The 12269-nt window shown below is 43.2% G+C and overlaps 1 protein-coding gene across 4 annotated transcripts in view; it reads left to right on the top strand.

Moving 5' to 3' along the window:
• Ank1 (ankyrin 1) overlaps positions 1 to 12269 on the top strand; it is a 97584-nt gene that overhangs the window by 70053 nt on the left and 15262 nt on the right. For 2 of the 4 annotated variants that reach the window (XM_026409323.2, XM_026409322.2), the window contains one exon: positions 11693 to 11765. In XM_026409323.2, coding sequence (XP_026265108.2) covers positions 11693 to 11765 — 73 coding nt within the window. Of the gene's footprint in view, positions 1 to 11206; positions 11766 to 12269 lie in introns of all 4 variants that reach the window. The other 2 variants (XM_026409321.2, XM_026409320.2) reach the window with 1 other exon arrangement.

Here is a 12269-nt window from a genome sequence, read left to right as displayed (position 1 = left end):
GTTTCAGGAGGCCTGGGTTCTGTCCTGTCCTTCCTGCCAACTCCCTGTGTGGCCAAGCTGTCTCCTTGCCTTTAAAACCAGCTGGGTTAGATCCCTAAGATTCTTTACAGAACTTGAAAAAATTTTTAGCTCTATGAAATATCTTCTTCCAGTATCAGACATGTCACCCTGTGCAGCTGTATGGCCATGTTAATGCTCCCTAAGACCCTAGTCTTAAGTGCAAAAAAAATGATCATGCTGGCAGTGATGGCCAGAGAGTCTGGGCTGAGCCGGACCCAGGGCCTTCTTCTGCCAGGCAGAGCCTGTGCATGCCAAGCCCTTCCCCATTCTCTCTCCATGTTCTGTGTCTGTGAAACATGCCATCTAGGGCCACCAGGTGTAGAGCTCATCTTCTATTGGTCATGTCCTGACACCTTTCTCTTCTACCTCTGACCTCATCCTAACCTCTGGTTCACTCATTCTCTCGCACTTCCTGTCTCCACTGTCTCCACCTGGGCCAGGTGTATGAGAGCCGTCAACCTCCAGAGATGCATGTCACCAAGGACTCCCAGTGCCCACCCCCTCGCGTCTCATGGCTGTCTCTCTGGACATACTGTGTGTGTGTGTGTGCATGGCGTGTTGTCTGTGATGCATCATAGTGGCTGCCAACTGTGTGTGCTCCACTCACTCTTCAGATGCTCCAAGACAATGGTCTTCACCTACAGGGATGGCGGCTGGTCCCCACAGCAGTAGACTCAGCCAGAATATTGCAGGGCCTCCCAAGTAGGTCAGCTGTCTTCCACAAAGGGATAAATAGAGAGTAATTGAGAAATCTTGCAAATTTCAGAAAATCCAAGTGACAAGGTACTGGTCCCTGAGTGGGCTTCTTAATATCCCTTGTGCTATTTTACTTTAGTCAAGTCAAATCTGCAAGAGTTTGGTTTTTCTGTGCCCTAGTTAATTACTTAAAGAACTAATGGAACATTAGAATTCCATGAGTCTGAATAAGGAAAGTCTCCATTGGCCACAAGACTCAGGCCTAGAGACCTCAGTGCCCAAGCAGCATTGTGTGGCCTGGGTCTCTGCACGTCCTGTGTCTGGTGGAAGGAGCTCTATTGCAGTTATTCAGCCCATTTGGCTAATATTTTTCAAGCATCAACTACATGCCAGGCCTTGTTCCAGGCAGGGGAGATAAATCAATTCTTGAAGAGACAAGTAAAAAAACCTCTACCTTCATGAAATCCACAGTCTTCCGTCGGGAGAACCAAATGATGTCATAATGTGAGGGAATTATGTCATACAGAAGCATCAGAAGAGAAAGAGAAAGAGGACAGGCATGAGGCTGAGGGGCAACAGGGGGTCAGTCCTAGAGACTACCATCAGGACACTGGATTTTGTCCAGTGGGTTTGAAGCAAAAGAGTGACATGATCTAACAACATTTTTAAAGGATTGCTTTTCCTGCTTTGTTGATTTTAAATGGTCACAAATCAAAAGCTTCTGTGCTTCTGGGCTCCCCTGAGTGCCTCACAGCCCCTCTGTCCCCACTGCTCCAGCAGGTGTCCTGACAGGCCTGGGCTCTCTGCCCTGCATGGGCCCTCCCCTCAGCCCAAGCTCATAAACAGATGCCTGGCATGGTCCACTCCACGTTCTAGGCACAAGAATTGGCTTCTATGTGTTTTTCCTACCCTGGTCCCAGGAAGGCTCTTCCCACCTGGGTGCCCTTCTGGTCTGGAAAAGATGAAGCAAGAGGGATCAAAGGTACAGGGTGCAGAAGCAGCACCCTTCTGCATGGTCTCTGGCTCTCTCCCAGGCAGGACCATGTGACAGCTTGTTCTGGTACCAGCCCAGCTCTGTGTACTAATGGTCACTACCATCACCTTGGCACCTTATTTCTCTACTTGTCTGAGCCTCCTTCTGAAGCCATAGGAACTCAGGGCAGCAATGGGTTGCATGTATTCCTGTGAGTCTGAGAACATCAGGTGATTCAGGAAAGCAGGAAACCCACTGAGGAGAAATCCCCTGGACTAGAGACTCTGCCTACACCTGCATTGGCTGGAGCCAAGGGGAGGGGTCCAAAGGCCAGTTAATTTCTTCTACAGAGGAGGGAACTACCCCAGGCCCATGGACTAGACAAAGGTAAAAATCACCTATTAAAAAAATAAATAACATGCTCCTGAAAATCAGATTTATATGAAAGGGGAAAAAAAATGGGGCAATTCACACCCATGTCAACTCCATTTGATTTGATGAATTGGACAACCATTAATGTCTACTTGAAAATAAAATTCGTTTTATGAATAACAACTCTCAACATGACTCGTGAAGTGTGGCTCCTGTCTGAGGCCAGGTTGCCTGTCCACCCCTTTTGTTTGCTATTAACACTAAACTAACAAGATAATTATTACATCTAAGTTAGAGAGACCAGAGTGATGATCTGAGAGAAGTCACCCGACCATACTCTGCCCTAAGCAATATGTATGGTGGCCTTTTACCTGGGGTCACCAACATTTAACCCCAAATGAGAAGCCTCTAGACTGAGAGATGGACTGGTGACCCAAGTGAGTTAGGGCTACAAGAGAATCCTAGGGAGACAGACATTTCTAAAACTCAGGACACTCAGATGGTAGTCAGATCCACCCTGACCTTGTGAGGTGCTCCTCACAGGATGCATGGGGCCATAGTGAACATCACTCCAACCTGATAGTCATGCCCACGAGCCTCAAATCTAAGTCTGTGTAGGTGGGTGGGGCCCTGTGGACACAGAGGGAGAGCCAGGCATACACCTAAAGACTGGTCATGGGGCAGAGGAGCTCTGGGGTGCTGGCAAGCAGGGATTCCTGGCAGAGGCTGCATGTGCTCTCCTCACTCACATGTTTTCATTTGGTGAAATTCCATTTAAGTGAATGTCATAAAAGTTTCAAGGTGGAAAATTCACAAAAGGTACCCAAAAAGAGCCTCAGGTGTTCTGTGGCCAGCAAAGCTACATTCTCCTGCTTCTTCTTGAGTTTTTCTGACATTCCTGGGAGTGACAACATGCCATCTGGCAGTATCTGAGGTGCTGTTTACACTTCTTGCCAAGATGGAATAACAGGAACTGGGCGTACCCTCCTTCTTAAAGCCACAAAAACAAATGTAGGAAACCATCATTTTCAAGGCAATGGATACCAGGCAGCCAAGGACAGAGACTCATGAGGCATAGGAAGTAAATAAGGTGAGTCCTCTAATTGCCTTGAAAGGGTTTCCAGGGAAACCCGGGAGACTCCCTGAGCTGAGACGCCCCTAAGATCAGGGAGACCACGGCAACAAGAACTCCCAAGACAGAGGCCTAGAGTGGTATACTAGCTACACAGGTAGAAAACTCTGGAGATCTGCAGAAAGTCCCCCAAAAGTTTCATTTGAGTATTAACCAGCTGTTCTGTCAGTCAAACTGATAATTCACAGACATTGGTAGGGAGCAAAGAAACACTGCCTCAGAAATGGGGAATAATTAACCATAGTTGAAAAAATTTCTACCTAATAAATTCTTTGGTGCTAGAGATAGAACCCAGGGCCTCAAGAGTGCTAGGCAAGTGCTCTACCTCTGAGCTGCATCCCTAGTCCCCATCTAATAAATCTTGAAAGAAAACACAAAAGGTTCAAACTGCTTCCAATTAACTGCATAAAAAAAACAAAGCTCAAGAATATTTATATGACTAGAAAAAGATCCATCTCCCCAAAAGGTAAAATTCATAATGTCTGGCATCCAATTACAGATTATCAGAAATATAAAGAGGCAGGAAAACAATCCATAATGAGGAGAAAAAGCAATCAATTGAAACTGACCCAGAACTGATAGATGTTAAAATGAGCAGAGAAGGATGCTAAATATTTATTATAATGGAATTTCACAAAAAAAAAAAACAGAAGAGACACAGAAGATATTTTTAAAAGACACAAACTGTCCTTCTGGAGATAAAACTAGAATGTATGAAAGCTATGCTGGATAGGATTCGGCCCTAGACCTTGCAGAAGAAAAGATCAGTGAACTTCACAACATAGCAACAGAAACTCTCCAAAATGAAATACATAAAGAAAAGGAATTTTTAAAAATGCATCAGTGAGTTATGGGGCAATTTCAAGAGACCCAAGATATTAGAGTTCCCAACAGTGAAGAAAAGAGGAAGAGTATTCATGGCTGAAATTTTTCCAAATTTGATGAAAATGATACATAGATTCAAGCAGTATAATGAAACCCATGCACAAGAAACATTCAGGGAACTATACTGAGACACACTGTAAATAAACTAGTCAAAGCCAATGATAAAGAGAAAGCCTTAAGAACAGAGAATGAAAGGTATTTTGGTACAGGAAGCAAAAATAAGGATGACAGCAGATGTCTTACTGAAAACAATACATTAAAAGATGGTGGATTCAAAATAGATAGGTAGCAGAGTATTTGCCTAGTATGTGCAAAACCCTGGTTTTGATCCCCAGCAACACACACACACACACACACACACACACACACACACACGGAGAAGGAAATAGCCTTGACTTCTATACCCAGCAAAAGTAACTTTCAAAATGAAGGTAAAGACTTTTCTAGACATCAAAAAAAAAAAATGAAATAGTTGATCACAAGGAGATCTATGCTATCAACAATGCTTTTTTAAAAAAAAAAAAAAAGTCCTTCAGGCCAAAGGAAAATGATATCAGACAGAAATATTGATCTACATGAAGAAATGAACAGGTCCCAAAAATGTTAACTGCAAGGATAAATACATAAAATTTATTTTCCCATTATTTAAATCTCTAAAAATAACCCACTGAACAAAAAGTAACAAAAGCACAACACTGGGTTTATAACACATGTAAAAGCCAAATGTCAAAAACAATAACACAAAAGTCAGGACAGAAAAACTGAAGGGTACTCTGATAAAGTTCTTATGCTGTATTCCAACTGTTTTAATACCACTCCAGGCAGACTGTGATGTATTTAAGTATTATTACAAAGAGTTATAGCTAATAAGTACATCAAAATAGATAAAATATGTGTTAATGTATCTAAAAGAATTCAAGTCAAACACAATGTTTTTGATCAGCATGTAATTAAATTAGAAATCAATAATACAGTTCTACTTGGAAAATCATTTAGAATCATAAAAAACATTTAGAAACTAAGTAATGTACTTTATTAAAATTCTTATTAGTGCATGATACATAATACTGAGTTTCATTTTGACGTATTCATGTGTGCACATGACAGTTTGCTCCATTTCGTTCCCCAGTACTTCCTTTTTTTCTCTCCTCCTCCCTCCTTATGGTCCCCTTCCTCTATTCTACTATTATCCCTTCTATTTTTGTGAGCTCCCCCTTTTTAAACTCCTTATTTCTATGTTCCACATATGAGAGAAAACATTCGACCCTTGACTTCTTGAGTCTGGCTCATTTCATTTATCGTGATGTTCTCCGGTTCTACCCATTTACCAGCAAATGACATAATTTCATTCTTCTTAAATGGCTGAGTAGAACTTCATTCTGTATGCATACCACATTTTCTTTATCTGTTCATCTGCTGGCGGCTATCTAGGCTAGGTCTGTAACTTGGCGATTGTGAATTGAACTGCTATAAATATTGGGACGGAGATATCACTATAATATGCTGACTTCAGTTCTTTTAGATAAATATCAAGGAATGTAATTGCTGAGTCATGTGCAGGTTCCATTCTTAGTCTTTTGAGGAATTGGTACAATCTTTTGATTGTACTAAGTTGCAGTCCCAACAATAACGTGTAATCGTTCCTTTTTCCCCATGTCCTTGCCAGCATTTAATTTGTATTCTTGATGACTGCCATTCGACTGGGGAGAGATGAAGTTTCAGGGTAGTTTGATTTACATGTTTCTGATTGCTAAGAATACTGAACATTTTTTGGTACATTTTTTTTTTTGGCCATTTGCATTATTGCTTTTGAGAACTGTTTAGTTCATTTGCCCATTTATTGATCGGGTTATTTGTTGGTTTGTTGGAATTAAGTTTTTTTTATTTTTGTTGTTGTTGTGTGTTTGTTTGTTTTGGTACTGGGGATCAAACCCAGGGGCACTTAAACACTAAGCCACATCCTCAGCCCTTTTTTGTATTTTATTTAGAGACAGGGGTCTTACCAAATTGGTTACAGCCTTGCTAAATAGCTAGGGCTGGCCTTGAAGTTTCCATCCTCCTCCCTCAGCTTCCTGAGCCTCTGGGATTACAGGCGTGCACCACTGTGCCCAATGTAGTATTAAGTTTTTTGAGTTCTTTATGTATTCTGGATGTTAATTCATTGTCAGAAGAGTGGCTGGCAAAGATTTGCACTCATTCTGTGGGCTCTTTTTTTATGCTTTTAATTGTAGAAGCTAAATAATATACATCTAAATAATCCACAAATCAAAGAATAAAGCAAAAGGGAAATTAGAAAATATTTTGAATCAAATGAAAATAAAAACACAAGATATCAAAATGTATGGGATGTCACAAAAATAGTGCTTAGGGAGAAACTTATGTAACTAAATGTCCACATTAGGAAAGAGAAAAGTTCTCTAATTAATGACCTCACCTTCCACCTTAAGAAATGAGAAAAGGAGAGCAAATTAAACCCAAAGTAAGGAGAAGGCAGGGAATAATTAAGATGTGGAAATCAATGAAATCATAAGGAAAACTCCAGAGAAAATCTATGACACCAAACCCTGGTGCTTTGAAAAGATCAGTAAAATTGATAAATTTCCAGCCAAACTGATTAGAAAAAAAGAGAAGACAAAATTTTCCAATGCCTAGAATAAGAGAGGTGATATTATTACAGATTCTATATGTAGCAAAAGGATTAGTAAAAGGCTTATGGAAGTTTTGTGTCATAAACTTGAAAACCTAGATGAAATTGATAAATTTCTTCAAAGATACAGATTATCAAAACTTCCCTGGGAAGAAATAAATCATCTCAGTAGCCTTATATAAATGAAAGAAATTAAATTTGTGGTTTAAAACACTTCCATGAAGAAAATTCCAAGCCCCCGTGGCTCCTCTGGTAAATTTTACCAAACATTTTAGGAAGAAATAACTTAGAAAATTGAAAAAGGAGATAGTACTTTGCAGCTAATTCTGTGAGGTAAGCATTCCGCTGATATTGAAAAAAAAAAAAAAAAACATTCCAAGGAAAAGAAATTACAGGCCAATAAACCTTTTTGAATATTTATGCAAAAATTTAAACTAAGATGAATTTAGGTTTATATCTTGCAAATTAACTCAAAATGGATCATAGATTAAATGTAAAACTAAAACTATAAAACTTACTAAAGAAAGCATAAGAAAAAAACTAGGAATCGTGGATAAGTGAAAGAATTCTTAAATAAAGACACCAGAAGTATAATCCATAGAAGAAAAAAATCGGTAAATTGTATTTCATCAAGATTAAAATGTGGTTCTCTTCAAACTACACTAGTAAAAAAAAATGAAAAGACAAGGTACAGACTAGGAAAAAATATCGGCAAGTAATTAAATAGCGTGTATCCAGAACACATAAAGAATTCTCAAAACTCAGTAATAAACCAGGCCTGCTAGGACATACCTGTAATCCCAGCTCCTCAGCAGGCTGAAGCAGGAAGACGTTAAGTTTGAGACCAGCCTTAGCAACTTAGCAAGACCATCAGCAGCTTAGCAAGACCCTGTCTCAAAAATCAAAAGGGCTGGAGATGTAGTTCAGTAGTAAAGTGTCCTGTGTTCAATATCTATGCCCACCCTCCCCCCCCAAAAAAAAATCACATTAATAAGAAAACAACCAAAGTTTTAGAATGGACAAAAGATTAACCCAGAATGTATACAGATGGCAAAGAAGCACATGAGAAGATGCTAAATATAATTAATCATCGGGGAAAACAAAACTAGAAGGAGGATCAGGGATGTAGCTCAGTGGTAGAATGCTTTCCTAGCTGCCCCGGCACTACAAATTCTCCAGCACCACCAAGAAATGTTCCAGCACCCCAAAAAGAAAGAAGAGGGGGAGAGGAGGAGAGAGGAAGGAAGGAAGGAGAATGGAGGGAAGGAGAGAGGGGAGAGAGAGGAGGGAAAGAAGAAAGAAAACTAACTACAATGAAATGCCATTATACGCCTATAAGAATGATTAAAATAAAAAGATTGACCATGCCAAGTGTTAATGACAACATGGAGAAACCAGAATTTTCTTATACTGCTGTTGGGAATATAAAATGACACAACTACTTTGAAAAACACATTGGTTCTTTCTTTAAAACTTTAAACATATGCATACCTTATAATACAGCCATTCTACTCTGAGGTATTTATCCAAAAGAAAAGAAAGTCATATATTTATACAGACTATCAGCTTTATTTGTAATATCCTAAACTGGAAGCAACCCAAGTGTCCATTAGCAGGATACACAAATTCTGGTATATCCGTCCAATGGGAGATGGCTCAGCAACAAATCTGGATGAATTATTGATACAACTGCATGGATGAAACCCAAATGATTAGACTGAGTGAAAGAAATCAGACCAAAAAAAAAAAGAGTATGACTGTTCTTATTCCATTTATATAAAATCCTAGGAGAAGCAAACTAACAAATGGTGATGGAAAACAGATTGGCAATTGCCAGGGAATGAATGGGTGGAGCCAGGGAGGGCGAGATTAGAGAGATGCCTGGGAAACTTCTGGGATGGTACATCCTCTTGTTCACTGTGGTGATGGCTTCATGGATACATTCTAACCACGTGTCAGAATGTATCCACTTCAAACATAGGCATTTTATGACATTCAACTATAACCTCAGTAAAGCTATGTTGAAAAGAGATTCATGGCAAAATCTACTAGAAGCATTGCACTTACTAGCTGTGTAATCTTAAGCAAGTTGCAAAACCTCTGGTTTCCTCATCTATAAAGCAGAAATACTATTACTTCTCTTGTGGAGTTGTAATAATTAGAAATAATGTTATCTATGTTTTTACTAGAGAAATGCACAATAGATGATAGGATTAGAATCATGATGCTAGTGAGAAAGAAAAGAAAAATACCAATCACACTACTCTAGAATTTTCTGCTCATGTTTGTGAAGTGTCAGAAAGCTGTTGCTCCTGGTTTCCCAATTCCTCAGGTCACAGTTTCACAAATGGTGACCTGGAGTTAATAACAGGGTAAGATTTGCCTACCTGTTTCACCTACTGCCAAGTTTTTACTCTTCCCAGTTTGACCAGAGCCACCATGCAACTGACCCCCAGCCACCCCTTGTGGTCTCTCCCCTTTCCCTTAGTTTTGGGACTTGAAGCCACCTAGATTCATAGAAATAAGTCAGGAAGAAAACTCTCCTGGGAATTTTAAGAGAATTAAAGCATGTCAAGCACATGGCCTGGCTCATGTCACACTGGACCCACAGGTAAATGTTAGCAGTGATGGTTCACTCAACAGCAGTGAGGTCTTTCTGTTCTGGCTGCAGGGTCCCCTCACAAATCCAGAGAACTCTCCAATTATCATGGGACCAGTAGCTTCGCAACCCTGTTCTGGGCAAGTGGGAGGAAAGGATAGACCTCATCCCTGTCTTCATAGGTTAACAGTTCCTTTGGCCAACACAGTGAGGGGCCACAGGATAGGTTCAAAGATGGGAGAACCAAAATGAACTATAGATGTTGGGAAAATATGTTAAAGAAAACCTGTCAATGTGTGTGAGTTTGTGTTTGTAATCCTCAAGCCTCTAGCTTAGCGCCTCGCATGTAATTGGACATGGGTGAATGGTTGGGTTGAGCAGGCAAATGAATAAAGGTAGTACTGTCAGAGTAGAGGCAAGGGGAGGGCAGGCTCTGTGACCCAGAGCAGAGGTGGAGCAAACGAGAGGAGCCCGCTTGGTTAGGATAGATAGAACAGAGGTCTAAACTGGAAGATTGTTGGTGGTGGGTTTGGGAGGAGTGGCTGGCAGATTGAAGATTTGGAAGCTTGGCTGGAGTGTCCCTTTGAACAACAAGGAAGGTCCCTAGACACTCTGAAAGGCTTATCTCTCCCCACTGCAGGGACCTCCTTCAGTTCTGCTGCATCTTGAGTGGTTCGGGGCACACGCCTGCTCCCTGGCTTTCTGGATGAGCTGAGACAAATGGAGAGTCTTGTCTTCTAGTCTCTTCTCCGACTCCCAGATTGACTGGCAGCTGCTCTGAAGGGAAATCAAGGTCCTTTTGACCCCTGGATAGAGTAGACCCCCCTGAAAGAGCACTGACATCCCCCCCACACATAAAAATTCCCTTCACAGGTAGATGTGCTGCTTACTGTGTTTTGCAGTCACTTCTGAACATCAGGAGCCATTATCAAAGCCAGCCAGAATGCTCTCAAAGACTCATGTCCAGGCCAGGCAGTGAGAAACAGGTGTGGGAAGTAGCTGTAGTGACTACAGAGCCATGCACTTGGGGGCCTGAGCTAGCTGGTTCTAGTCCCACCAGGTCACTGCTGACCCAGAACTAGATGGGCAGCTCAGGGCCTGCGGAGGAGGAGCTTAGGGGCAGATGCACCTGGTGCCTCATGGTGCCCTCTGACCTTGCCCCCATTTTTGAACCCTTAGAACCCTCACCTGTGCCACTGTAGATCAGAGTTTCTGGAACCAATATGCATCTTGAGGAAAAGTCACTTCATGCCAAACCAGAAGCCTGTTTCCCATTTCACCACCGCACTGAGGTCTGTGGATGTTCAGTGTACCCTGTTAGACCCCTCCAAGGCAGCCTGGTTCCTGGCCCTGGTCCTGGGTGGGCTGTACCCTCCCTTTAAGGTACATTTCTAACAGGACCCTAAGGACTGTGCTAACGTGAAGTTTTGAGCAAAGAACAACATTAACTCCTGCCCAGCCAAGGAGAAGTGGCCTTTTCATCTGATCAGAAACAGATGGGAGCACAAGTCCTTTGCATAAAGCCTTCTTTATCTAGTGCTCTGAATTGGATACGAAAGAATTCCAATATCTTTTCTTTGCCATCCAGCAAAGGAGCCTGCCATGCCTTCTGTCCTCAATCCCTGGCTGCCCCCTACCCAGCTCAGAGCCTTGTTTCTCTTGCCGGTGTCCCAAGCATCAGCCACAAGGCCTGAGCATTGGACTTGGAGCTTGGAAAGCCCCCCGCCCCGCGCATGCATCTCCGTGGCCGTGCCTGTGTGTGTGCGTGTGTGTGGATTTGCACGTAAGCGAGTGTGACCAAAATCGCTTCTGGAGCATGTCGCCCTCTGTCTGCCCATCCAGGTTACTCCTCGCTGCAGGACGAGCTGCTGTCCCCTGCCTCCCTGCACTACGCGCTCCCCTCTCCGCTGCGTGCAGACCAGTACTGGAACGAGGTGGCCGTCATAGACGCCATCCCCTTGGCGGCCACGGAGCATGACACCATGTTGGAGATGTCTGACATGCAGGTGTGGTCCGCGGGCCTCACGCCCTCCCTGGTCACTGCTGAGGACTCCTCTCTGGAGTGCAGCAAGGCCGAGGACTCTGATGCCACCGGCCACGAGTGGAAGTTGGAGGGGGCGCTCTCAGAGGAACCGCGGGGCCCGGAGCTGGGCTCTCTGGACCTTGTGGAGGACGACACAGTGGATTCAGATGCCACAAATGGCCTTATCGATATTCTTGACCAGGAGGAAGGTCAGAGGTCAGAAGAGAAGCTGCCAGGTTATAAGAGGCAGGAGGACTCGACAGGTGCAGGGCAGGATTCAGAGAATGAAGTGTCTCTTGTTTCAGGCCAGCAGAGGGTGCAAGCCCGAATCACAGACTCGCCCCATGTGAGTCAGGTGCTGGAGAGGAGCCAGGACAGGTAAGGGCCGCTGCGGTGGCGGAGGTCCCTTTCATCTTCCTGGGCTTCTGGGTAAGGTTGTGCATGGCGGCGAGCCCAGAGGGAATGCTTAAGTGCTGCTACTACCCTGGACCCTGTGTTCAAATGCCCTGGAGCATTTAGCAGGGCACCAGCTTGCTTCCCAAAGCCACTGTCCATGAGAATCGAGCTGTGATCTGCAAAGGCCACTTCCTTGCCAAGACACTCCCTGGGTGTGGCCAGAAGGAGAGACCCTGAAAGGTGTCAGGACAAGGGAGAGTGGGAGGTGGATCCTAAGACTTGGGAAGACCCCTGACTGCAGGGCGCTGCTGGAGCTCAGTGCTCTGGATGCCTCTCACCACGGCAGGTTTGCTGTTGAAGGCCATATTTAGACACCTCGAAGTCCTGGGGCCCAGGGAAGTTATTTGTGTGCAGTCACACAGCCTGCATGTGATTCCACTGATAATGGTGGCCTTTCTACTTATCCCCTCCGAAAGAAAGAGACTG

The sequence above is a fragment of the Urocitellus parryii genome, chromosome 14 (genome assembly GCF_045843805.1).
Source record: "Urocitellus parryii isolate mUroPar1 chromosome 14, mUroPar1.hap1, whole genome shotgun sequence".
Taxonomy (NCBI): Eukaryota; Metazoa; Chordata; class Mammalia; order Rodentia; family Sciuridae; genus Urocitellus; species Urocitellus parryii.
The sequence above is the reverse complement of the archived record's forward strand: the minus strand, read 5'-3'. Positions and strand labels throughout refer to the sequence as shown.